We start from the raw sequence: 27817 nt of genomic DNA on the forward strand, positions 1-27817 counted from the left end.
GTGGTTCTGTTTTCCTCTCTTGGGGAATGCTGCTTTTCAGTTAGCTTTGCAACAGTATAAAACATACATTTAGGATTGTTCTTATTCTCATTTAAGTTTGAAAAATAGGATGGAGCAGCAGTGAGGGCTCTTCGATACTGCACGGTAACGTCTTTCCAAGCTAGTCGGAAGACTTCCACTATGTTGGAACGCCATTTCCCTTCCAATTTTCTGGAAGCTTCAGGACTCTGGTATTTTCTGTATAAAAGGGAACAAATTTCTTGTGACAAATGTTTAGTTTTTAGGGGTGCTACTACATCTAGGGTATTGCACAAGGTAACATTTAGATCCTCAGGTGGTTAGACAATTTTTGTACTCAACCATCCTTGGGTAGGTGAAGGGAGTCTGGACAACCCAAAGATCTGAATCTTTGGGTTGTCTGAGAATTTATGGCACAGCTTTTGATGATCCTTGTTTGGGGTCAGAGCAGATTGTTTGTTGCGATTACAAAAGTAATAAGATGGTGGTCCGATAGTCCAGGATTTTAAGGAAAAACATTTAGATCCACAATATTTATTCCACGGGACTAAACTATATCCAGAGTGTGACTGTGGCAGTGAGTAGGTAGGGAGACATGTTGGACAAAACCCACTGAGTTGTTGATGGCTCCTAAAGCCTTTTGGAGTGGGTCTGTGGACTTCTCCATGTAAATATTGAAGTCACCAAAAATGTGACTTCAAGGTCCGATAGGAATTCAGGGAACTCTGTGGAACTTTAGTCTGTGATCTCTGTAGTGAGGTTTCAGTAGTACGTGGTCTTTGTAGAATGTGATCTCTGTAGTTAATGTGTGATCTACACTACAGGTCAAAAGTTTTAGAACACCTACTCATTCAAGGGTTTTTCTTAATTTGTACTAGACATCAACACTATGAAATAACACACATGGATCTCCGGAGTGCGTGCCATCGAAGGATAAGAAGAACCACATTGAGCTTGACAGAGATCCTTCAAGACAATCTTTATTGTGGATCAAAATACTGTCTTTTACAACACTTTAAAGCCCTTTAACAGACAAGGTTATTTTATTCTGGAATACTGCGTAACAAAGCTAAAGAGCAGGGGGGTTTAGAACACTTAGCAGGAACACAAAGCAACATTTGTTCTTTATGCATTTTGCTCATCTCTCCATCCAACACTTCTCATATTCACTGCTAGTAATATTACAGCTATTACAGTGACAGTTTTTTATTCAATACTAGTATCTGGACATCACTTCCACACTACAGTTAATCATACTACTAGTGACATGGACATCACACTATAATTAGTAATACTTTGATGCTAGTCAATATGCTGTAAGACGCCGTTCTAACTGGGTCAGTCGCTGCAGTGGTGCTAGTCGCACCTCTAAAACAAGTGTGTGTGAAGTTATAGGAGCCGGCTACGCTAGCATCACTAACGTGCTATCCATTTGTTATTAACAAACTATTCTAACAGTTTAACCTATAAGCCCTTTCATTATTATGGTTAAGACGAGCTAACACCAAGCCACAGTAGCAGCAGCTTAACTGACAAGGTATCCCACTTTCCCTTAAACACTTTAGAATTAGCATCATGAACACACTGGACTAGCATTAGGCTATTCTCATACCAATATACTATGCTCTGCTAGGGTAGGCTAACCCCTATACCAATACACTATGCTACCATACGCTAGGCTAGGCTATCACTAGCCCACAGCTAAACACTGCGTGGGGAAAGGAAGGTACATGTTGCTAAGCTATTTTACAGTAATAAAAAGGTGCATGTTTCCCCTCTATATGACTACTAATGATTATGATAGGTGAGGGGAGGAGGATGATAGTGATGGGGAGGAGAGGAATGAAGAGGAATATTCAGTGTTTATGCATTATTGTTTGGGTTATGGTGAATGAGTTTAGAAAGTTGTAATCTCTGATTGCTATGAAGACAAAAGGGCTAGTTTGGAGGGTTCTGATTTGTCATTGGCCTCTAGACAGTAATGGAGTCGAATCTGATTGGTCTAGACAGTGATGTGGTAGGGGCTGCCAGGGATGTGTTGTTCTCCCCACTTCACTACCAGGATGTACTCTCCCTTCTCCTTGAGCTGGTAGCTGATGTTATAGACACGGTTCCCAAGGTGCTTCACCAGTACCTCCTCACAGGGAACCCTGGGCCCGTCCACACCCACCAACAGCATGTTACGACCTGGAGGGAGGGCAGTGTTAATACACACACTGTAACCTGAGAGAGCCAGAGAGGGTCAGATACCACAGACTAAAACGCACACACCACCAACAGCATGTTACGACCTGGAGGGAGGGCAGTGTTAAAACACACACCACCGAGACTAAACACACACCTGCTTTGCTGCAGTCGACGCTGAAGTTGTTCTTCTGGCCGATAAAGCCCTTTGATAGGCCGAGACCTTTGGCTGTCACACAGCTGGCGTCCGATTGGCTGGGAGCTCCCTGGTGGGAAGAGCTAACCTGGCGAGTCACGGGGTCGACCATGACACTGGACGTCTCGTGGTTACTATGGCTACTGACCAGCTTGGAGCCTGGAGGAGAAAGACAGCGGTTAAGAGTGTCGAGTGAGGCCTGACATCTCCATTGTTTGTGTACAGCATGTGTCCAGGTCCCTCACCAGTGATCTTGGCCTTGAAGGGGGATCCTACGATGTGGTAAGGACCTCCGTATCTGATGGAGATTAAGTAGTTTCCTGGAGCCATGGGGGTGTAGGTCACCTTGTAACCCTCTGGACACTCAACACAGTCCATCTTCACCTTGGAGGGGCCATCGATAGTCACCGCCAGGGCCCCAGGGCCCGCCTTACTGGTGTTAACCACGAACTCACAGGCTGTACCTGCAGAGGGGTTGTAAATGACTACAGATGAGAACACATCTCTCACACCACAACACATTAAACCCAGGAGTAAAATAATTTGAGCTTTGCTTTAGTATGCCTGGAGTGCCCGACAGGCAGGGTTTGTCATTTTGAGACTTATTATATTGGCTTATTGAGCTAAGCTCAAACAGGCACAGATAAATGATTTGAAACCCAGGTCTGCAACACGCTCCTCCTCAATCGTACCAGTGTTTCCTCCCTCTAATCCAGCTCCGTATGCGGTCACCATGCCTGGGTCTCCAGCCTGGCCCGTCTCCCCCACCCTGATCTTGAAGGGACTGCCGGGGATGTGGCTGCCGTTGAACTTCACATCGATCAGATACAGACCGTTCTCTCTGGGAATGAATCGGACAGCATACTTATCTAGAGAGAGAGATTTTGCTGTTTAGTAGTGTAACGTAATATATTATTATTGTGTCGCAGTGTATAGTAAAAATCTGTCATTCAGCGCCCGGGGGAACAGTGGGCAGCCCAGCGCCCGGGGGAACAGTGGGCAGCCCAGCGCCCGGGGGAACAGTGGGCAGCCCAGCGCCCGGGGGAACAGTGGGCAGCCCAGCGCCCGGGGGAACAGTGGGCAGCCCAGCGCCCGGGGGAACAGTGGGCAGCCCAGCGCCCGGGGGAACAGTGGGCAGCCCAGCGCCCGGGGGAACAGTGGGTTAAGACGTGGATGTTGATTAAGGCAGCCCCCCGCACCGCTCTGATTGAGGGGTTGGGTTAAATGAGGGAGACATATTTCAGTTGGACAACTGACTAGGTATCCCCCTGTCCCTAGTAATAGTAATGTAGTAGTATCGTGCAGTATTATTAGTTACCTTGGTCTAGTTCAGTAACAGTGTAGTATAGTAAAGTATTGTGTAGTATATTGTACTATTGTGTGGTAGTAGTTACCTTGGTCTTTCTCAGTAACACAGTGTAGTATAGTATTGTGTAGTATTGTGGGGTAGTAGTTACCTTGGTCTAGCTCAGTAACACAGCAGCCCTCCAGGGCTCCGGAGGGGCTGTGGACTTTAGCGTCAATCTGTCCCTTCGCTCCGTTCAGGCTCACAGCAAAGGATGCTGGGTGATTGACCTTCAACCCGGACTCCTGCTCAGATATATAACTCACAACTCAACACCACAACTACGCACGTCAATCTGTCAACGCTATCACACGTCAATCTGTCAACGCTATCACACGTCAATCTGTCAACGCTATCACACGTCAATCTGTCAACGCTATCACACGTCAATCTGTCAACGCTATCACACGTCAATCTGTCAACGCTATCACACGTCAATCTGTCAACGCTATCAAGTCAATCTGTCAACGCTATCACACATCAATACAACGCTATCAAGTCACTGTCAACACTAACACATGCTCAACATAATAACAATGCAATAGAATACAACTCAAACTTACCTGCAGGCAGCTAACAGGGGTAAAGAGGAGAGTCAGAGGTGAAGAACAGGACAGAAAAGAGTGTGTGTGTGTGTGTGTGTGTGTGTGAGAGAGAGAGAGACAGAAACTGGCCCATTGCATCCTCTTTAACCCTTTAGTGCCTGGTGGATGATGGGAAGGGAGGAGGAGGAAGGGGACTGTTGGGAGCCTTTAGAACGAGGCACGAGAAACACACAGTCCTTTAGTTTCCCACAAACCCTTGCACTTCCCAACAACACAGCAGCAGCAGCACGACCTGACCTCTAACCCTCTGAGTGACTGACTAATGACTGACCTATTGTTCTTCAAAACAAAAACCTACTCTGATGTTCAGCAATTGCCGTACCTATACACACACCATCCCGTAAAATGCAAGCCACACACCATCCTGTAAATGCTAGCCACACAATATCCCCCCACAGGCTGCTGCTGCTGCATTGTGGGTAGTGTAGTCCTGGGTGTGTGCGTGTGTGTCTCCGAGCCTCACCTGAAGACTGGCAACAGTGAGTCGTCTGGCGTCATCAGAGGGCGACGCCACAGGAACCACGAAGGGACTGTCAGGGATGTGCTCCTCGTTGAAACGGACAGACACCTCATAGTCTCCTGCAACACACGTGTAACAGGCATCACTGTGCTGACTAACTGTGTAGCTTCCTTCCACAAGTCCTTACCGGTCCTCAATGGCAGATCCTCAGCCTCAAACACAGGTGACTGTCTGCTTGACAACATCTTAGCAAATTAGGCTATAGAAAACGTTTCTCAAGCTGGGAAGTGAGCTTATGAAGTGAACTTTGTTCTACACACACACTGAGTAAGAAACGCACACAAACCTCTTAATAAGAATGCTAACGTTGATGATAATGCTTATAATGAGGACGATCATCACCAGGCTCTTGGTGGTTAGATAGTCGTTACCATTCTCAACACACCTGACTCCTGGACCATGTAGGATACACCACTGGATCCGTCCTTGCGGTCCTCGAAGGTGATCTCTGCTTTACTGGGCCCCTCCACCGCAATGCTGAGACCCCCTGCACCTGCCTCCCGCGTCCAGATACTGAACTCAGCTACACACACACGGATCAACACACACAATGTCAATGTGTGATCCTCACAGTATAGTAACCCCAACACACACACCTGTACGTACCTGGTACTCCAGCCTCTGCTCTCTCCAGCCCGGGCCCCCCAGCGCGGACCTTGTGGGCTCCTCCTTCTCCCAGGGGCCCCACTGTGAACTGGAAGGGGCTGCCGGGCACGTGCACGCCCGCATACTTCACACACACTGTGTGTACGCCGGTCTCCGTGGGAACAAAGCGGATGCAGTAGGTGTTGTTCTCTCCCTCCATGATGTCAGCCTCCTGGACCTGACCAGATGGACTGGTCACCTGGGCCACCATGTCTGCTATGCTGATCTCTGTTAAGACACACACAGGGTTAACAGCCTCCTGGACCTGACCAGACGGACTGGTCACCTGGGCCACCATGTCTGCTATGCTGATCTCTGTTAAGACACACACAGGGTTAACAGCCTCCTGGACCTGACCAGACGGACTGGTCCATCATGTCTACTGATCTGATCAGCATCTCCTGGATGGTAGGAGAGGGTACCTGGGATCTTGAGGCTGAGGTCACACTGGCTGCCCACGTTAGCAACAGACGCTGCCCTCTTCTTCCTGGTGATGCTCTCCTTCATCCTCCCTTCTCCCGTCACCTTCACTGTGAACGCACTCCCTACACACACACACATTTTTAAAACAATATTTATTATAATTATAATTATTTTTTTAATTTAAAATCGAGGATGTCAGGAAATGAGTACCTGGTACGTGTTGGTCGGCGAACTTGATGTTGATGATGTAGTTTCCTGGTTCAGTAGGGCAGTAGGTGACCTTACAGGTGCCATCCTCCTGGTCCTCAGTGTTAATGTCCACCTTACTGGGGCCTTCGATGGACAGACTCAGACCCCCATAGCCTGCAACAAATCAAACATCATTTAAAATGCTTTCCAAAAATCACAACAAACTTAGAGCACCTTTCTTTTCACAGCCATCTTTATTTTTGATGTAAAAGGGATTTAATAGAATGTTTCAGACACCGATTTGTTTCCGAGAGCCTAAAGACCTGCGTCGCTAGACAGAGCTTGTGTTTCTAAAAGAGTCTTTTTGGAGCCTTTGTTCATGTTTTTCAGAGCTCCCATATTGCACAAGGATAAGGAAGTGAATCGCTGGTTGGGTAAGTTTCTCAAAGTGAAATCCCCCCTCGATAACATGCCATTTACGTCAAGGAGATTTGGATGGAAAAAAGCAAAGTTCACCTTTATTGTTCAATCTTAACATCAAAGGCAAAAAAAAGAATAAAATACCAAAATCACCTGATGCTACGCAGACCCTCACTGACCCGCTTCGCAGACCCTCACTGACCCGCTTCGCAGACCCTCACTGACCCGCTTCGCAGACCCTCACTGACCCGCTTCGCAGACCCTCACTGACCCGCTTCGCAGACCCTCACTGACCCGCTTCGCAGACCCTCACTGACCCGCTTCGCAGACCCTCACTGACCCGCTTCGCAGACCCTCACTGACCCGCTTCGCAGACCCTCACTGACCCGCTTCGCAGACCCTCACTGACCCGCTTCGCAAACCCTCACTGACCCGCTTCGCAGACCCTCACTGACCCGCTTCGCAGACCCTCACTGACCCGCTTCGCAGACCCTCACTGACCTGCTTCGCAGACCCTCACTGACCTGCTTCGCAGACCCTCACTGACCTGCTTCACCTGAACCTCCTCAGACCCTCACTGACCTGCTTCGCGTGTGTCGATGATGAACTCAGCAGGTTCAAATGTTTTGGCCTCACTGAGGCCCTGGCCAGTCACTCGCACCCGACTGGCGTCACCAATCTCCGATTGACTGATCATCACGGCGATGGGGCTGCTGGGAATATGGCGTCCGTTCTTCTTGATGTTCACCAGGTGCTCCCCGATCTCCTTGGGAACAAACGAGATGCCTGACGGACAATGACAGGTTAGAGGAGCTTCTGAGAATCATAAACGATCTGTAGACTACAATGATTTGTAACGTTGGTATTGTTCTACTCTCGGCTGAGGCAACGCCATACATTTAGAAATTAGTCAAATGAACAATGATAGTAGATGGTCTGTTTCTGCTCAACACTGACCGACATGTCCGTTGCGGAGCATCTTGAGGTGGCAGGGTTCCTCTCGGCCGGAGGGCGTGGTCAGAGAGGCTGTCAGCTGACTCAGGTCCAGCTCGCCAATGTCCAATGGGATGTCAGCAGCAGAGCCCACCTTCAGATGGGACATCCTCATAGAGTCATCACCTAGGAGACAGAACATTATGGGATGTCAGCAGCAGAGCCACCTTCAGATGGGACATCCTCAGAGTAATCACTGAGACAGGGAGAGGGTCCATTGTTTTTCACATGTAAAATAGTGTTACCTGTGATGTGGGCTGAGAAGGGGCTGCCAGGGATGTGTTTGTCATTGTATTTGACCAGGATGCTATAGTCCCCAGGTAGGACAGGCAGGTAGGACACAGAGCACGTTCCATCCTGGTTATCCACACAGCTGATGTCAGCTTTAGAAGGACCCTCGATGGCCAGAGACAGACCACCTACACGAGAGAGAGCGAGAGAGGTTAGCAAATACATAATCCTAATATGGACCCAGTTTGCCCTCAGAACAGCCTCAATTCATCAGGGACTCTACAAAGTGTTGAAAAAGTGTCCCGGCCCATTTTGACTCCAATACTTCCCACAGTTGTAGCAAGTTGGCTGGTGGAACATTGATACACACAGGAAACTGTTGAGCTTGAAAAACCCAGCAGCGTTGCAGTTTTTGACAAACTGAAACTGATGCGCCTGGCACCTGCTACCATACCCCGGTTGAAAGGTACTTAAATATTTTGTCTCGTCTATTCACCCTCAATGGCACACGTACACAACCCAAGTCTCAAATATAATTATTTAACCTGTTCCTAATGTTTTGTTCACTCAGTGTACATGCATTACACACATCAACTCTGTGTGTGTGTGTGTGTGTGCGTACCAACACTGCACATTCGATTCTTCATATACGGAACAAAAATATAAAAATGCAACAATTTAAAAGATTTGAGTTAGTTCATAAGCAAATCAGTCAATTGAAATACATTAATTAGGCCCTAATCTATGGATTTCACATGATGGTAATACAGATATGCATGTTGGTCACAGATACCTTAACAAAAAGGTAGGAAGTAGGAACATGGACCAGAAAACCAGTCAGTATCTGGTGTGACCACCATTTGTCTCATGCAGCACGACACATCTCCTTCACATAGAGTTGATCAGGCTGTTGATTGTGGCCTGTGGAATGTTGTCCCACTCCTCTTCAATGGCTGTGGAAGTTTCTGGATATTGGCGGGAATCGGAACACGCTGTCGTACACGTCGATCCCGAGCATCCCAAACATGCTCAATGGGTGACATGTCTGGTGAGGATGCAGGCCATGGAAGAACTGGGACATGTTCAGCTTCTAGGGATTGTGTACAGATCCTAACGACACGTGCATTATCATGCTGAAACATGATGGCGGTGGATGAATGGCACGACAATGGGCCTCAAGATCTCACGGTTTCTCTGCATTTAAATTGCCATTGATAAAATGCAATTATGTTCCTTGTCCGTAGTTTATGCCTGCCCATACCATAACCCCACCATGGGGCACACTGTTCACAACATTGACATTAGCAAACCAGTCGCAATACACGTGGTCTACGGTTGTGAGGCCGTACTGCCAAATTCTCTAAAACGGATGTTGGAGGCGGCTTTTGGTAGAGATATGAACATTAAATTATCTGGCAATAGCTATGGTTGACATTCCTGCAGTCAGCATGTCAATTGCACACTCCCTCAAAACATCTGTGGTATTGTGTGCGGTGACAAAACTGCACATTTTAGAGTGGCCTTTTGTCCCCAGCACAAGGTGCACCTGTGTAATGATCATGCTGTTTAATCAGCTTCTTGATATGCCACACCTGGTCAGGTGGATGGATTATCTAAGCAAAGGAGGAATGCTCACTAACAGGGATGTAAACAAATGTGAGAGAAACTAGGTTTGTGTGTGTATGGGACATTTCTGGGATCTTTTATTTCAGCTCATGCAACATGGGACCAACACTTTACATGTTGTGTTTATAGTGTTGTTCAGTGTAGATCATTATGATGGATTTATAATTTAACTACTAATTGTCCTACCCTCTCCTGCGTCCTTGGTGTTGACGGTGAACATGGCAGGTTTGTTGACGGTCCCGTGGATCAGGCCCGGTCCGTATGCACTGACGTTCCCACTGTTCACATAGTCCACATAGAACTGGAGTGGACTACCTGTTACAGAGAGAAGAGGGGGAGAGAAGAGGGGGAGAGAAGAGAGGGATGAGAGGGATGAGAGTCCGCACATCCAGACGTGACAGATACTATGAATACTCACAGGAGAGGTTCTTGGCCAGTCAACAGTCCTAAATATTCTGAAATGGCTTAATCTTGTCCAGAAATATAGACTAGAAAGTAGTATAATTGACTAAAACATATTTAGCTTTCTAAATGAAGATGCATGTGACTGTTTATCAGAGTTAGGTGGTTGTTCCTACCAGGGGTGTGTGTGTCGTTCGTACCAGGGGTGTGTGTAGTGTAGTGTCGTTCGTACCAGGGGTGTGTATAGTGTAGTGTTGTTCGTACCAGGGGTGTGTGTAGTGTGTTGTTCGTACCAGGGGTGTGTGTAGTGTAGTTCGTACCAGGGGTGTGTGTAGTGTAGTTCGTACCAGGGGTGTGTGTGTAGTGTGTGTTGTTCGTACCAGGGATGTGTATCCCGTCGTATTTGATGTCCATCTCGTGCAGGCCGGCCTCAGTCGGAGCGTATTTAACCGTTACTGTCCCGTCCTTATTGTCTGTGATGTCCGGCTTGGCTGTCTTACCTGACGGCATGCGCACGTCGCCTAGGGGAGGAAACAGTAGTTGAACAAGCAAGGTACCCCAGGCTTTCAGTATGTGAGGTGATTTGAGATCATGCGCCTGCGTTTGGTAAGTTCCATTAGTGGTTAAGGGCGGTGACGTCATCTAGCGGTTAAGGATGATGATGATTTCCTGCCTGGCGGCCCAACAGTACGGTGTGTGTACCTGTGATCTCTCCTTTTTGGATGGTGAAGGGGATAACCAGGTCAAACGGCCGGAGTCCCGCCACATCCAAACCATTCATTCCCATTGGCCGGTCTGTTGCCTAGGAGACAGAGGTCAAAGAATCTGAGGTGAGGAGGGGGAGGGACTAAGGTATGTGGGTAAGAATGATGAGGGGCGAGGGACAATATCGGGCGAGGGACTGTGGTATTGGATACGGAGGTGGTTCAGGATGTTGAGGAGGGATGAGGGACAGTATTGGATACGGAGGTGGTGAGGTGGTTCAGGATGTTGAGGGATGAGGGACAGTATTGGATACGGAGGTGGTGAGGTGGTTCAGGATGTTGAGGAGGGATGAGGGACAGTATTGGATACGGAGGTGGTGAGGTGGTTCAGGATGTTGAGGAGGGATGAGGGACAGTATTGATACGGAGGTGGTGAGGTGGTTCAGGATGTTGAGGGGTGAGGGACAGTATTGGATACGGAGGTGGTGAGGTGGTTCAGGATGTTGAGGAGGGATGAGGGACAGTATTGATACTGAGGTGGTGAGGTGGTTCAGGATGTTGAGGAGGGATGAGGGACAGTATTGGATACGGAGGTGGTGAGGTGGTTCAGGATGTTGTTGAGGGATGAGGGACAGTATTGGATACGGAGGTGGTGAGGTGGTTCAGGATGTTGAGGGGTGAGGGACAGTATTGGATACGGAGGTGGTGAGGTGGTTCAGGATGTTGAGGAGGGATGAGGGACAGTATTGGATACGGAGGTGGTGAGGTGGTTCAGGATGTTGAGGAGGGATGAGGGACAGTATTGGATACGGAGGTGGTGAGGTGGTTCAGGATGTTGAGGGGTGAGGGACAGTATTGATACGGAGGTGGTGAGGTGGTTCAGGATGTTGAGGAGGGGTGAGGGACAGTATTGGATACGGAGGTGGTTCAGGATGTTGAGGAGGGGTGAGGGACAGTATTGGATACGGAGGTGGATCAGGATGTTGGAGGGTGAGGGCGATGAGACCAAACACAGCAGAATAGAATGTAGCTGAAATGAAAAGACGATAGGGACCAAACACCAAAACATGAAGTATGACATGATGACGATGATGATTATGTTGATGAAGATGAAACCACCGACACTGTGAGAGAAAGACATCATGACAGAAGCAGCAGCCAGACAGACGACGTAAAGACACGGCGGCCATTTTGTCAAATGTGGAGCCACATTGATGATTCACAAAATGGCTGCTTTTCCCCCTGTGTGGAGAGAGTGGAATGGAGAGACCAGTACCCAGGGCTGTTGACTGTAGTACTGTGGTAGTTGTTGCTGTTGGAGGAGCTGATCTGAAGGGGCTCCTTCCAATGCCTGGGGGGGGTGGAATAAACAATAAGTTATTTTGTCGAACTGTTCCACAACGTTCAGATAGACTCTAGACTGACGGAACTCGGTCTCCGGACTGTCCAATGAGAATCTGCTGTAGAAGGAGGGAGGGGTCAGAGGTCTCATTAACCAATCAAGACTCAGACACCTGCAAAAACACACTCAACCACATGTGCGCGCCTGTGTATATATCTGTAGGTGACTGTGTACATACCGTGACCAGGAAGGGGCTGTTGGGGATGAGTTCCCCTCCAAAGCGAACGCAGATACAGTAATCTCCAGGCTGGGGGGCAGTGTAGAAGATATCAAAGGTTCCATCCTCATTCTCCACCACGTCTACATCTAACTCAACCCCTTCTGGGGTACACACACTGCACGTCACCTAGAGAGGGGAGGTAGAGAGGTAGGAGCAGAGAGAGAGGGGAGGGGGGGGGGGGGGGGTAGAGCGTTATAGCCACACTAAGATGTGCTCACTCCTACTGTCCACGTCTCCCTCCCTCCACGTACAGATAAAGACTAACCAAACACCTCTCCATCATTACCTTTCCTTTCCCAGCAGCCTTTGCATCCACAGTAATGACAGTCTGCTCTCCGATCTGGATGGTTGGACCCACACCGGCTCCTGAGAGAGACAGATGAAGAGAAAAGGTCACACAGGAAGTCTGACCCTCCCTCCCACAAGTCATCCATGCATCCTCTCCACAAGCCCTATTCCTTATAGAGTGCACTAGATAGGGAATAGGGTGTCATTTCAGACATGTTATACATACAGTTATTACTATCAGCAGCATACAACATCCAGCCTCCATATCAACTCCATTACCCACAATGTCATTCACCATGCCAACTAGTACTACAGGTAAACTACGTTAGTTAGAGAGCGAGCTACAGACAGACACAGAGAGAGCTTGAGAGAGACAGAGAGAGCTTGACAGAGACCCCAGAGCAGCAACACAATTAGACCCAAACAAATCGTGAGAAAACAAAACATGGAATGTTGAAACATTGGAATGAAAATATATATTTAAAAACTACAATGCTATTTGTCCCAGTAGCAGAATACCTGACCACTGACTGACCCTAGCTTAAGGAAAGCTTTGACTATGTACAGACTCAGTGATCATAGCCTTGCTATTGAGAAAGGCAGACCTGGCTCTCAAGAGACGACAGGCTATGGACACACTGCCCACAAAATGAGGTGGAAACTGAGCTGCACTTCCTAACCTCCTGTCCAATGTATGACCATAGAGAGACATATTTCCCTCAGATTACACAGATCCATAAAGAAATCAAATCCAATTTTGAAAACTCCCATATCTACTGGGTGAAATACCAGTGTTCCATCACAGCAGCAAGATTTGTGACCTGTTGCCACAAGAAAAGGTCAACCAGTGAAGAACAGACACCATTATAAATAGGTTGTATTTACATTTAGTCATTTTCCATTTTGTACTTTAACTATTTGCACATCGTTACAACATATGACATTTGTAATGTCTTTATTATTTTAGAACTTCTGCGAGTGTAATGTTTACTGTTCATTTTGTATATTAATTTAATTTGCTTTGGCAATGTTAACATATCTTTCCCATGCCAATAAAGCCCCTGGAATAGAAATTGACAGACAAAGAGAGCGAGATAGCGCGAGAGATAGAGGTGAGTCAGGAAAGGGAGCTGAACTGTAAAATGGGTATTGCCATCCTGCATGCAGACAGACCAACGTAATGGATCAGAGACGGAACAAGACCAGACTAGTGGATCTAAGTGTTCTTACCCAGGCCGTGGCCGCCGATTGACACTGAGAAGGAGAAGGGTGGAAGCAGGGGAGCGAAACGGTGACAAACACAATGAGAGTCAGGGTGAGAGGCAACTACTGGTGCTTCAAATGGACGGATGAAAACAAATGTGATGAGGAGTGAAGCAGGGTGGAGGAGGACGTGTGGGGTGAAGGGACAGTTCAAACCATCACACAATACCGTACCAAAAACACTGTGTGTGTGTGTGTGTGTGTGTCTGTTACCTGTGACAGTACATTTGCTGGCGTCCCCAGTAGGTAGAGCCCTGATGCGGTAGGGGGAATAAGGGATCTCATCCCCTCCATACTTTATCAGGATGGTGTAACGACCAGTCATGTCAGGTACATACGACACCAGGTAAGTCCCATCCTGGTTGTCACGGATACTGGCCTTCTTAGGCTTCCCCTCAGGGTCCTGGACACAGTCACCATGCAAACAGACCGTCAGATGAGGTAACCAATGAGACAGTCAAACTGATGTCACCATGGAAATGAGACAGGGCCACTAGTGACTAGCTGGCACATCCTGTGCATGTGACTGCTGGTAATGCCACCTCCTAGACGCATGCATCCAATGCCTGGTTAGCTTACTCCTGCTGCTAAATAACACCACCCAGACGGGCCATCCAGACATAGTGGGAGTAGACTGATTGGTCTGTTAACTGAACTCACAGTGATCTGCACGGCGAGCAGCCCCTCTCCTGCATCCTTGGCGTCGATGGTGAACTCGACAGGCAGAGAGGCGGGCACTCCGGTGGTGTTGAGACCGGGGCCACTGGCGCGCACCTTGCTGGCATCATGGGTAGGCAACACTTTCACCTTGTAGGGACTGGAGAGTGGCAGAACTGTGTGAAGTCCCTCCATTTTTCACAGAAATGTGTAGTGTGTATAAATATGTAGTCTGTCGATATGTGACTCGTTTCAGGAAACTAGGCGTATGTCACACAGGAGAGGTGTTTGAAGATAAACAAATGTAGCAAAATGAGTTGGGACTAAAATAAGATGCAGCTAAAAACAAAACGGAGTTAAATGGTTCCTGCCGTGAAGCGTTGATCCATGCATATGGTAAGAGTCTAGCTACATTTTCAAGATAGGTTTCTAAATTTTGTCAGGAAGTTGTTTTTATTTGCTATGTTAAAGCATACTGTTAGTTAGCAAATGTATGATGTGTGTAGTAATATTATTCTAATCAGAAATCCATTTGCATTGATATTCATAGCCTAATGTTAGCTAGCTTTAGCTACCTGCAGATTCATACGAGGAGCTGTGATGCTTGTATTGGAATTAGTTAGGATTATGCCGGGTCATTGTTTAGCTAGCTAGATGTCTAAACAGAAAGACTCCACGTCGGCTGGATTACTACATGCCCATCAAATTAGACAGGTGTGTCTGGGTGTGATTACAGCCATCTGTTGTATTTCATGAACATGGTCTAGACAATAGTGACCCATCAATTTAGACCAGCGTCTCTGGGTAACGTAGCGTCTCTGGGTAACGTAGCGTCTCTGGGTAACGTAGCGTCTCTGGTAAGAGTCATCCAATAATTATATCTATTCACTGTACCGTTTACACCTATATATCCTGTGCATGTGACAAGAACTTTACAGGAGTGTGTGCGCATTACCTGCGTGTGTGTGTGCTACCTGCGAGTGTGGGAGTGTGTGTGCGCACATTACGTGTGTGTGTGTGTGTGTGTGTGTGTGTGTTACCTGCGTGGGATCTCTTGGTCAGCATACAGTACGTTGATAGAGTAAGGTCCCTCTCTGGTCGGGATGTAGTTCACGGTGTGAGTCTGGTCTCCATTATCCACTAACTCTGCTGGCTCCACTACACCTACACACCACACAGAGAAACCAGAGTTGGACACAGGAACCAAAAGTTCTAGAATCAAATAAAGGGCTGGCACACACCTTTGGGTCCCTGTACTCTGACTTGTAGAGGGGCGACTCCTGCTTTAGAGGCGTCCACTGTGAAGGCCTGTGGAATGTTGGCACGTACGTTGGTTCCAAGCCCCACCCCCTGGCACTTAACCTTAGAACTGTCCACCGTGTCACTGACAGGAACCTGGAATGGACTGCCTAAAGACAGTGCAAGAGATGGGGGAGAAAGAGAGGGTAGACCGGGAGAGAGGTCAGATGTGGGTTTAGTGGATGTTGTACTAGTTCTTTATTATCCCAGATTGGGAAGTTCACTAGCTATCCTCACAGATTCTGGAAAAGAGGCCGCAGAGCGGGGATCCTTCTGAGAATCCAGAGGCGAGCGAGTAAACTCCCATTGCCTTCCATTCTTCTTGCTAACTTGCAATCATTGGAAAATAAAATTGATGACCTACGATTAAGATGATCCTACCAATGGGACATTAAAAACCTAACATCTTATGTTTCACCGAGACGTGGCTGAACGACGACACAGATAATATAGAACTGCCGGGATTATCCATGCACCGGCAGAACAGAGAAGCTACGTCTGGTAAGACGAGGGGTGGGGGTGTGTGTCTATTTGTCAATAACAGCTGGTGCGCAATGTCTAATATTAAAGAAGTCTCGAGGTATTGCTCGCCTGAGGTAGAGTACCTTATGATAAGCTGTAGACCACACTATTCGTAGCCGTCTATTTACCACCAAAGCAAAGCTGGCACAAAGACCACCCAAAACAAACTGTAATAGGTCATAAGTAAAGAAGAAGAATGCTCACCCAGAAGCGGCGCTCCTAGTGGCCGGGGACTTTAATGCAGGGAAACTTAAATCAGTTTTACCAGCATGTCACATGTGCAACGAGGGAAAAATCCTAGACCACCTTTACTCCACAGAGATGCATACAAAGCTCTCCCCCGCCCCACATTTGGCAAATCTGACCATAATTACATCCTCTTGATTCCTGCGTACAAGCAAAAACTAAAGCAGGAAGTACCAGCGACTCGCTCAATACTAGTAGTCTGACAATGCGGATGCTACACTACAGGACTGTTTTTCTAACAAATTGGAATATGTTCCGGGATTCATCCAATGGCATTGAGGAATACACCACCTCAGTCATCGGCTTCATCAATAAGTGCATCAATGACGTCGTCTCCACAGTGACTGTACGTACATATCCCAACCAGATGCCATGGATTACAGGCAACATCCACATCGAACTAAAGGCTAGAGCTGCCGCTTCAAGGAGGAGACTAATCCGGACACTTATAAGAAATCCTGCTATGCCCTCAGATGAACCATCAAACAAGAAAAGCGTCAATATAGGATTAAGATTGAATCCTACTACACCGGCTGTGATGCTCGTCGGATGTGGCAGGGCTAGAAAACTATTACGGACTACAAAGGGAAACCCAGACGCGAGCTGCCCAGTGACGCTAGCCTACCAGATGAGATATGCCTTTTATGCTCACTTGGAGGCAAGCAACAGTGAAGCATGCACGAGAGCACCAGCTGTTCTGGATGACTGTGTGAGAAAGCTCTAAGTAGCCGACATGAACAAAACCTTGAAAATAGGTCAACATTCAAAGCCGCTGGGCCAGACGGATTACCAGGACATGTACTCAAAGCATGCGTGGACCAACTGTCAAGTGTCTTCACTGACATTTTCAACCTCTCCCTGTTCCGAGTCTAATACCTACATGTTTCAAGCAGACCACCATAGTCCCTGTGCCCAAAGAAGCGAAGGTAACTTGCCATGTGGCACTCAAGTCAGTAGCCATGAAGTGCTTTGAAAGGCTGGTCAATGCTCACATCAACAGCATCCTTACTGGTTGCGTCCCTGCTTGGTATGGCAACTGCTCGGCATTTGACCGCAAGGCACTACAAAGGGTAGTGTGTACGGCCCAGTACATCATTGAGGCCAAGCTGCCTGCCATCCAGGACCTATATAATAAGCGGTGTCAGAGGAAATCCCTTGAAATGGTCAGAGACTCCGATCACCAAAGTCTGCTACAGCACGGCAAGCGGTACTGGAGCGCCAAGTCTAGGACCAAAAGGCTCAACAGCTTTTACCCCCAAGCAACAAGACTGCTGAACAATTCATAAAAATCACCACCGGACAATTTACATTGACGACCCCCCCACTCCATTTTATACTCTTGTACAATGCTGCTACTCGCTATTTATTATCTGTGCATAGTCACTTCACCCCCACCTACATGTACAGATTACCTCTACTAGCCTGTACCCCTGCACACCGACTCAGTCGAGGTGCCCCCTGTATGTAGCCTTGTTATTCTTATTGTGTTACTTTTTATTTTAGTCTACTTGAACTGCACTGTTGGTTAAGGGCTTGTAAGCATTTCACGGTGAAGTCTACACTTGTTGTATTCGACGCATGTGACAAAGTTTGATTTGAGATTGGGAAGATCATTAGCTAGCTTCACAATACAAAGTACCAGCATGCGTGTGTGTGTCTCCGTACCAGCGATGGGCTGTCCTCCGTAGGTGATGTTGAGGTTATACGTTCCAGCCTCGTAGGGAATGTACTCTACGCTGCAGCTGCCATCTTTGTTGTCGGTGCAGGACATCTTAGCCTCGGATGGGCCCTCTACAGCCAGACCCAGACCACCTGTACCCGCACCACTACAGAGAGACAGATCATCATTCTAACCAGGTTTCCTTTTCATACAAATAGAGTACATAAAAATACAAATAAATCTACAATATGCAAGATGGAATCTTTGTGTGTAAAATGAGCGATGTGAGAAATGGAGGTGACTCTTGATATACTCTTGATATAATAACCATCATGCTGTGGGATTATTCTGGTGATTGTTTCACAAATAAAAATGATCTTGCTCTTTTGTCCATCATGTCACGTGTGCTATACCGGCACTGTATCTGAGCCATTCGCAATATAACGCAACATTTTAGTGACAAAACCAACCAAAATGCGATGGAAACCTACTTAACTCTGATTTTTTTTATTTGGTACATGGGAATTCAAACTAAAAAACTATCCTCAATGTGGGTTAGTGTGTCTCTCATACCGGGTTTCCACAGTGAACTTGTTGGCTTTGTTGGTGATGCCACTGTCCAAGCCGGGTCCATGTGCACGTACGCGCCCCGGGTCACAACCCTCTGTCACTGCCACGCGGAACGGACTTTTGGGAACTGGAGACTCATCGTACGCCACCTTTACACTGTGGGGACCTGGACAAAACAGAGTTATCATATAGATCACCTCTACAGTGGTGGACATTAAACACACTACCATTCTAAAGTTTGGGGTCACTTAGAAATGTCCTTGTTTAAGAAAAGCAAATGTTTTGTCCATTAAAACATCAAATTGATCAGAGAAAGTGTAGATATTGTTAATGTTGTAAATGACTATTGTAGCTGGAAACGGCTGATTTTTAATGGAATATCTACATAGGCGTAGAGGCCCATTATCAGCAACCATCACTCCTGTGTTCCAATGGCACGTTGTGTTAGCTAATCCAAGTGTATCATTTTAAAAGGCTGATTGATCATTAGAAAACCCTTTTGCAATTATGTTAGCACAGCTGAAAACTGTTGTTCTGATTAAAGAAGCAATAAAACTGGCCTTCTTTAGACTAGTTGAGTATCTTGAGCATCAGCATTTGTGGGTTCGCTTACAAGCTCAAAATGGCCAGAAACAATGACATTTCTTCAGAAACTCGTCAGTCTATTCTTGTTAGTAGTGTACATGATCAGTCATTCTGAACAACACACGTCATGGTGTCTGGATACAGAGTGTGGACATCATGCTCACTACACTTAATGGCAAGCAGATGGCACTAACTCACCCTCTTCGTAGGGAGTGTACTCTACGCTGTAGGTGCCGTCACGGCGGTCGGTGATGACCGCGTCGGTAACGGATCCAGATGGATTCTGGATCACTGTCTTGATGTGGTTCCCTCCCGTCTGGTTCAGAGCTCTGGCGTCTACCGTGAAGTCTGTGGTCGCCTCGCGGAACACGCCTAGAACACAGAACACAGGCTATGAACAAATCTATAAACAGGCTAAGAACACAGAACATGCCTAGAATACACCTAGAACACAGAACACACCTAGAAAGGTTATTATATCAAATTAAAACTATTCATGAAACAATTTAGTAAACTGAAATAATAAACAAACCCATTTGAAAAACTAAAACCATTATCTTTGAATCCAAAACTCACTAAAATAACCATCATGAATTGGGTTTAGTTTTTTTTCCTTAACTTTTGGCAAAAATCTAAATGGCCAATGCTTATTATTCTTTATGGGGTTTTCAAGCTTCTAAATCTGGCAGGTAAATGCTGCCAGAAGACAGCGCCGTTTCAAATCAGCCTAGCTTGAGCATCTATCACTAGCTAACAGGGAAGAAACCCACTAGGGAGCTAGCCTAGCCAAAGGACACCATACTTTGTCCCGAACTCTAAAACATATTTTTTTAATGAAATAAATATTTGTATAAAAACAAAAAAACAAATCAGGTCTGAAAATAAACTAAACTTCAAAATAGAAAAACCGAATAGAAATAAAAAGTATATAAAAACACAAAACTACAACAACCTTGATGCCTAGAACACAGAACACACAGCAAGAACGAACTCTGACCTTTGCCCTCCACTCCCGGTCCGAACACGCGGATTCCACTGGCGTCGACGGCCGGCTCCACTGTGAGGCGGGCGGGGAAGTTGGGTACATCCTGCCCCCCGTAGCGGATGGTGAGGGTGTAGGAGCCGGGGTACAGGGGGATGTAGGTGATGGTGTAGGTTCCGTCTCCATTATCCTGGATGTGGACCTCTGCCTCTGTCCCGCTGTCACTGATGATCTCTATGGTCAGCTCAGCTGGACCTGCGTTGGTACAGTCCACCACAAACTCCCCAGTCTCTCCCACCTTGGCACGCTCCAACCCTGGGCCAGAACACTTCACCTGAAAGGGGGAGGGGGGGAGCACAGGAAGTATTTAATTGTACTGTGAACACTGCTGTATTCTGTGCATATGACAAATAAACTTTGATTTGTTTAGATTTTATAATAAAGGTCTAGTCAAATATCAAGTCATTTGAACTAGGGTTAGAGGTCACGTTTACCTTGGTGGCATCAGTGGGGGGGTAGGCGGTGGGTTTGAAAGGGGATCCTGGGATGGGAGCGCTGTCATAGGTCAGCTCCACCTGGTATGGCCCCGCCTCTCGAGGGATAAACTTCACCTGACTGGTCTCTGGTTTAAGCCCCGGTTCCACCTGAATAATTATATTAGCATTAAATTGAATAATGAGGACACTTATTTGTATAGCACATTTGGTAAATTGTTTGAGCCCAAAGTGTTGCACAATAAACATAGAATTAGGATAAATAACTGTTGAAACAGCACAAAGCAATCAAGCTCAGTACCTTGCAGGTGACAGGTTTCCCAGAGGGCCCTGTAACCTTAGCTCCCACCTTCCCCTGACCTCCTGCTCCCTTGGACTTCACGGTCACTTCCTGGTCCTTACCCACTGTTATCTCTACAGAGCGAGACAGATACAGGAAGAGAGGATGCTTAGACACTACTACACTTGAACAATGACTAAGTCGCTCAAAAATCTAATGGCGTAGAGGCCCATTATCAGCAACCATCACTCCTGTGTTCCAATGGCACGTTGTGTTAGCTAATCCAAGTTGATAATTTTAAAAGGCTAATTGATCATTAGAAAACCCTTTTTCAATTATGTTAGCACAGCTGAAAACTGTTGTTCTGATTAAAGAAGCAATTAAACTGGCCTTCTTTAGACTAGAGTATCTCCATGCGAGAAATTGCCAAGAAACTGAATATCTCGTACAACGCTGTGTACTACTCCCTTCACAGAACAGCGAAAACTGGCTCTAACCAGAATAGAAAGAGTGGGAGACCCTGGTGCACAACTGAGCAAGAGGACAATTATGTTAGAGTGTCTAGTTTGAGAAACAGACGCCTCACAAATCCTCAACTGGCAGCTTCATTAAATAGACTGACGAGTTTCAGAAGAAAGTTGTTCCTGGCCATTTCCTATATCACTATCTATACTACAGTACCATCTACACACTACAGATCCTATATCACTATCTATACTACAGATCCTATATCACTATCTATACTACAGATCCTATATCACCATCTACACACTAGAACCTATATCACTATCTATACTACAGTACCATCTACACACTAGATCCTATATCACTATCTATACTACAGCATCATCTACACAATATAGATCCTATATCACCATCTATACTATATACTGTAGTGGTTCTTGTACATACTGTCTCCCAGTCCATCAACTTGTATCTTGCTGAGGTCGAGGCTTGGAGCCACAGGGATGGAGAAGGGGCTCTTGGGAATAGAATCTCCTCCGTAGGTGACGGCCACTCCCAGAGGCCCCTGCTGGATGGGGGTGTACTTGACCGTGTGAGTGTTGTCATGGTTGTTAATGATCTCAAAGTCCTTAACAGCCTCTCCTTTAGCCGGGCCGGAGAAAACAGCGTCCAGCTTGGCTTTACCTGCAGCCTTGGTGTTTACTGTGAAGTGGGTTGGCTTGGTCAACTCCACACCTGGACGAGAGAAAAGAGGGGAGAGAGGCCATGGAACAGGAAAGGGTTAGTTATCTCTGGTGGATGAAAAGGTGAGTACTGTGAAGTGGGTTGGCTTGGTCAACCCCACACCTGGAGGGAGGGGAGGAGGGAGGAAACCAAGAAAGGATTCATTATTGGTATCCTGTATGTGAAGGCTGACTTTAACTTCCTGTCTTTCATAGCTTTTGAGTGTTTAGCGTGTCTCACCACTGCGGTTGAGTCCAGGTCCCTCAGCCTTGACCTTGCTGGCGTCGTGTGACGGGTCAACTTTGATCCTGATGGGAGTCATGGGGATGGTCTGGAACACAGAGAGGTGGTGTCACACAGACACACTATCAAGGAAGAAGTCAGCCAACATTAACAGGAGCTGGAGAACTGGAACGCAGAGAGGAAAGAGACACTCCTACCACCATGACGGGTTAGCCACAGTATCGTAAACACTCTACCCACCTGGTCAGCAAACAGCACCATGATAGTGTTAGCCACAGTACTGTAAACACTCTACCCACCTGGTCAGCAAACAGCACCATGATAGTGTTAGCCACAGTACTGTAAACACTACCCACCTGGTCAGCAAACAGCACCATGATAGTGTTAGCCACAGTACCGTAAACACTCTACCCACCTGGTCAGCAAACAGCACCATGATAGTGTTAGCCACAGTACCGTAAACACTCTACCCACCTGGTCAGCAAACAGCACCATGATAGTGTTAGCCACAGTACCGTAAACACTCTACCCACCTGGTCAGCAAACAGCACCATGATAGTGTAACTACCAGCGCCTGGCGGGGTGTATTTAACGGTAAACGTGTCGTTGTCGTTCCTGATGATGTCGAAGTCGATGTCTGCCTCTGCCGGTCCCACCACGCCTGGAGAGCACTTTATACCGATACTGATGTCACCTGGGGGGCACACACACAAATATCAGCTGTACAATGACATGGCAAAGATACAAGTGGGATCGCACCGGAAGACAGCGGGCCGATTTAGTGTATGCATTAAATATTTTGGGATTCAGATAATTCTCACATAGGAACTTCATTCGGAGGAATAATGTTTGACATGCTTTTTACAGCGTATTCGGAAAGTAGTCCGACCTCTTGACTTTATCCAGATTAATTCAGAACCTGTGACCTGTTAACATGATAGACCTCTTGACTTTATCCAGATTAATTCAGAACCTGTGACCTGTTAACATGATAGACCTCTTGACTTTATCCAGATGAATTCAGACCCTGTGACCTGTCCTCTTGGTATCATTATATTCCATAGTGTTATATGGAGTACATCTACATTCTGAAACACACATTCACTTTTTAATCAACAAAAATAATCTCTCAAAAGTATCCTTTAAACTTTAGTGTGCTGTGATTGGTCATTTACCAATGTCAATTTCTGTTTAAAATGGGTCACATCGTTAAAAGTACCAGAAAGCCCACTCTGGAAATTTGACATGTTTGAAGAGTATTTTGTTCCAAACAATATCTAAAATTAACCAAATCGAAAAGGGTACTTTTGAGATATTAATAATGTTGAATAAACATGAAGAGATGTATTTCAGGAAATCGACACTCTCCATATCTGATGCCAAGAGGGTCCACAGCTGTCATCCAGACAGGGTGGCTACTTTAACAAATCTCAAATATATTTTGATTCGTTTAACACTTTTTTTGGTTACTACATGACTCCACATGTGTTATTCTATAGTTTTAATGTCTTCACTATTATTATACAATGTAGAAAATAGTAACAAAATTAAGAAAAACACTTGAATGAGTAGGTGTCCAAACTTTGGACTGGTCCTGTATGTGTTTCTTTTGTCCAGGTGGGAGAAGGCAGTGTGGAGTGCAATAGAGATGGCGTCATCTGTTAATCTGTTGGGGCTCTATGAGAAATGGAGCGGGTCCAGGATGATGCTGTTGATGTGAGCCATGACCAGCCTTTCAAAGCATTTCATGGCTACAGACTTGAGCGCTACGGGTCGGTAGTCATTTAGACAGGTTACCTTGCCGTTCTCGGGCACAGGGACTGTTGGTATTACAGACTGGGTCAGGGAGAGGTTCAAAATGTCAGTGAAGAGACTTGCCAGCTAGTCAGCACATGGTCTGAGCACTACTCCGAGTAGTACAGGGAGCTTCCACATCAGACACCATACGAGTTTATTCCTTTTAAATCCATGAGGAGCGAAAGGTGAAAGAAACACTTGGGGAAGGGAATCAGAATTGGGCTGGTGTAGTGCAACAGTCTTACCTTGACCCGCCTCAGCACAGTCCACAGTGAAGAATGTTGGTTCAAATGCCTTCAGCCCTGTTTTAGCCACACCAGGACCTGACACCTTCACCTTGTTAGGGTGGCAGCCTGCCCCGATAGTCATCTACACACACACACACACACACGAGAAAACAGTCAGGAAGAGTGTATGTGAAGCTGAAGTCCCCATTCAGCATTTCTTCTGTATGGGTGCTCACCCTGAAGGGACTGTCCGGTATGTTGACCCCGCCCCAGGACGCCATGACGGTGTGTTTGAGGGGTTTCTTGGGGGTGTAACTGCAGGTGTACGTTCCATTACCGTTATCCTTCACCTGAACATCTACTGGGGTTCCCTCACCATCCTAGAGAGAGACAGACAGAGACTGAGATCCTGATATATTTCATATTTTTTGGTTTTTAGAATGAGAAACACTAATCGAAAAATAATTCCAGACAAGTGATGAACTCTTCATTCAGAATAGAAAAAAAATAAACTTTGCGTCTTAAGTTAAGTTGTCTAGCTACACCACAAAGACCTAGCCAGCAGACAAGCTAGAACAAACCTAGCAAGGGGAGTTAATACAACTACATCAAACGACCAAACTGAGTGAGTCAACCAAAAAGGAGCTAGCTAGCAACAACAGAAAGAAACTGGTTGCTATGGCAACGGGGCAGCAGGACAGAGCAGCAGAGCCCACAGGCACCATGTCCCCACTCCCCCAACGCTGAATCTGTTCTCTACCCTAAAGAGGCCAAAAAAAGACACAACGAGGAAAACTTTTAAACAGAAACTACTACAGGGGAGGCCAGAAACCTTTTTCGCAGACCTTTACAAAAACGGTGACGTGAGTAATCTCATCTTCCTCACTGACCAGCCAAATGCCTGGTGCTCAGCAGTCTGCTCTCACTACCCATCCATAAAGACAGAGGGAATCTGTAATGGGAGGAAGCCGAAAGTCAAAGAGACAGACGACCCTGACAGCACCACGATAACAATCAACCTCTACAAGACTGGGACTGTCATGGTGCAAGGTAACATTAGGCTGTTTGAAACAGACTTTCAGACCAATAAGGAGAGAGCAGAGCGAGAGGACACCAGTGACATGCCCTCCCACAAGACAAACTCCACCAGCACCACCCTCACCCCTACTATCCCCACCCAAAAAAGCACATCCAACACCTCTCTTCCCACCATAGTGGAGGACACGCCCCAGGAGGAGAGCGACCCCTCAGTGCAGAGCAGGCTCAGGCCCTCCTCACCACCATGGCTGCCATGAGGGATGAGTTCACCAGACTGGAGGGGGAGGTGGTCCTGCTGAGGGAGAGCATGAGCGAACAGCAACCAGACAACCACACCTTAGAGGAGCTCCTAACCAAGGTGAGGACAGAGCAGGACAGCAACCTTGCAACACAGCTGAAAGAAGTTCAGCAAGAGAGAGACGGACGAGAGAGAGAGAGAGAGCTGGCTGATCTAACAAAGAAGGTGAGAGATCTCCAACAAGACAGGCAGAAGAGTAATAACGATATGGCCACACTAAGAGGAGCTACAGGAGAGAAACAGGACAGAGGACAGGCTGCAGGAGCAGCTAGATCACCACGATCTGGACTGTCTCTATGACCATGTTCACCTGTACAGGGAGACAGTCCCCATCCTCGATCTGGACTGTCTCTATGACCATGTTCACCTCTACAGGGAGACAGTCCCCATCCTCGCCAAGACTCAAGGACGTCGCTTTAAACCGCAGCCCGACATCCCCACCCCAGACCAGCACCCTGGACCCCCCCAGCGGAGCTGAGACAACACCCCAGGCCAGCACCCTGGACCCCCCCCCCCCCCCGCAGGCCAGCACCCTGGACCCCCCCCCAGCCACGACCACAGCACCAACCTCAATGCCCACCACAGCTAGTGTAGCACAGACCACCCCAGCAGAGGCCTACCAGCCCCCTGCCCCCCACCGCAGACCCACAGCCCAGCAGGCAGAGCTACGCACAGGCTGTGAGGGGAGCAACTGGCCCAGCCTCCACCAACAAAATGAGTGACATTAAACAAATGCTGAGTCTACTATGCTCACGTGATAGGCCGAGGGGCATGGTAAGATGAGCACAAGAACTCCACCATCTGCACTACACCCACCCAAGTGGCATGACACAAATGATATCTTAAAATTATAAACAAATCACATTTGCATAATAAGAGTTTACACGTTAATTGAAAAATCGTATTTTAATAGTTCTTGTTGGATTGTGTGTTTGTCTCATTTTGAAGGTAAAGAAAAAACAGTTATGAAATCTTTTTACGTTGCATGTTGGAATTTACAAGGATTGAAGTCCTCTGCTTTTGGGCTAAGGAGCAGAAACCCAGACTTCCTGAAAGACATTGATGATGTTGATATTGTAGTACTACAGGAAACATGGTGCAGAGGTGATGTTTCCACTGGCTGTCCACTAGGTTATAGGGAGATAATCATACCATCCACTAAAATAAAGGAATCAGACAGGGCAGGGACTCAGGGGGAATGCTAATATGGTATAAATCTGAACTAATTAAATCAAACGAATTGATCAAAACAGGATAATTATTTTTCTGGTTAAAAATCAACAAGGAGGCCATCTTGACAGATAAAAACATTTTCCTCTGTGCCACATACATTCCCCACCTCAGAGTCACCCTACTTCAATGAAGAGAGTTTCTCCATTCTAGAGGGGGAAATTAGTCACTTTCAGGCCCAAGGCAACATACTGGTCTGTGGAGACCTGAATGCTAGAACAGCAGAAGAACAAGACACTTAAGTAATGGGGACAAACACCTACCAGGAAGCAACAACCTTTCCCTCCCCACATACAGACAGGAAGCAACAACCTTTCCCTCCCCACATGCCCCCACAGAAACAACTATGACAAAGTGAAAAACAAAAACGGAGTGTGGAACACTGGGTCTGTACAGGCTGAGGGGGTTGAGGGGGGACTCCTATGGTAGGTACACCTACAGCTCTGTGAAACACTGGGTCTGTACAGGCTGAGGGGGTTGAGGGGGGACTCCTATTGGTAGGTACACCTACAGCTCAGTGAAACACTGGGTCTGTACATAGTCAATGGTATTTTTTTAAATTTAATTTTACCTTTATTTAACTAGGCAAGTCAGTTAAGAACAAATTCTTATTTTCAATGACGGCCTAGGAACAATGGGTTAACTGCCTGGTAGGCTGAGAGGGGACTCTTTTGGTAGGTACACATATAGCTCATCTCTTGGCAGTAGTACTGTAGACTACTTCCTCACCGACCTCAACCCAGAGTCTCAGAGCCTTCAGTAAAATCACAGTGCATCTGAGAAGAGCAGAACCCAACCATGAAGCGTCACAGCCCAATAAATGACCT

At 46.8% G+C, this 27817-nt stretch overlaps 1 protein-coding gene across 5 annotated transcripts in view; it reads right to left on the reverse strand.

Moving 5' to 3' along the window:
• Positions 1–981: 981 nt before the first annotated feature.
• Positions 982–27817, reverse strand: part of flna (filamin A, alpha (actin binding protein 280)) — a 69381-nt gene continuing 42545 nt past the window's right edge. The window contains exons 15-49 of one of the 5 annotated variants that reach the window (XM_036947847.1): positions 24661–24804; positions 24443–24566; positions 22934–23094; positions 22398–22488; positions 21882–22169; positions 20991–21103; positions 20690–20839; positions 20211–20529; positions 19412–19585; positions 18632–18794; positions 18064–18224; positions 15573–15740; positions 15372–15495; positions 14335–14491; positions 13888–14077; positions 13642–13665; positions 12410–12489; positions 12082–12249; positions 11778–11852; positions 10500–10599; positions 10178–10318; positions 9582–9710; positions 7784–7957; positions 7503–7664; positions 7128–7331; positions 6147–6299; positions 5936–6058; positions 5475–5828; positions 5254–5391; positions 4812–4927; positions 3856–3988; positions 3091–3267; positions 2644–2862; positions 2360–2557; positions 982–2205 (exon numbers count right to left, since the gene is read on the reverse strand). In XM_036947847.1, coding sequence (XP_036803742.1) covers positions 2021–2205; positions 2360–2557; positions 2644–2862; positions 3091–3267; positions 3856–3988; positions 4812–4927; positions 5254–5391; positions 5475–5828; positions 5936–6058; positions 6147–6299; positions 7128–7331; positions 7503–7664; positions 7784–7957; positions 9582–9710; positions 10178–10318; positions 10500–10599; positions 11778–11852; positions 12082–12249; positions 12410–12489; positions 13642–13665; positions 13888–14077; positions 14335–14491; positions 15372–15495; positions 15573–15740; positions 18064–18224; positions 18632–18794; positions 19412–19585; positions 20211–20529; positions 20690–20839; positions 20991–21103; positions 21882–22169; positions 22398–22488; positions 22934–23094; positions 24443–24566; positions 24661–24804 — 5580 coding nt within the window. In that variant the 3' untranslated portion in view covers positions 982–2020. The remainder of the gene's footprint in view (positions 2206–2359; positions 2558–2643; positions 2863–3090; positions 3268–3855; positions 3989–4811; positions 4928–5253; positions 5392–5474; positions 5829–5935; positions 6059–6146; positions 6300–7127; positions 7332–7502; positions 7665–7783; positions 7958–9581; positions 9711–10177; positions 10319–10499; positions 10600–11777; positions 11853–12081; positions 12250–12409; positions 12490–13641; positions 13666–13887; positions 14078–14334; positions 14492–15371; positions 15496–15572; positions 15741–18063; positions 18225–18631; positions 18795–19411; positions 19586–20210; positions 20530–20689; positions 20840–20990; positions 21104–21881; positions 22170–22397; positions 22489–22933; positions 23095–24442; positions 24567–24660; positions 24805–27817) is intronic. The other 4 variants (XM_036947852.1, XM_036947849.1, XM_036947850.1 and 1 more) reach the window with 4 other exon arrangements.

The sequence above is a fragment of the Oncorhynchus mykiss genome, chromosome 16 (genome assembly GCF_013265735.2).
Source record: "Oncorhynchus mykiss isolate Arlee chromosome 16, USDA_OmykA_1.1, whole genome shotgun sequence".
Lineage (NCBI taxonomy): Eukaryota > Metazoa > Chordata > Actinopteri > Salmoniformes > Salmonidae > Oncorhynchus > Oncorhynchus mykiss.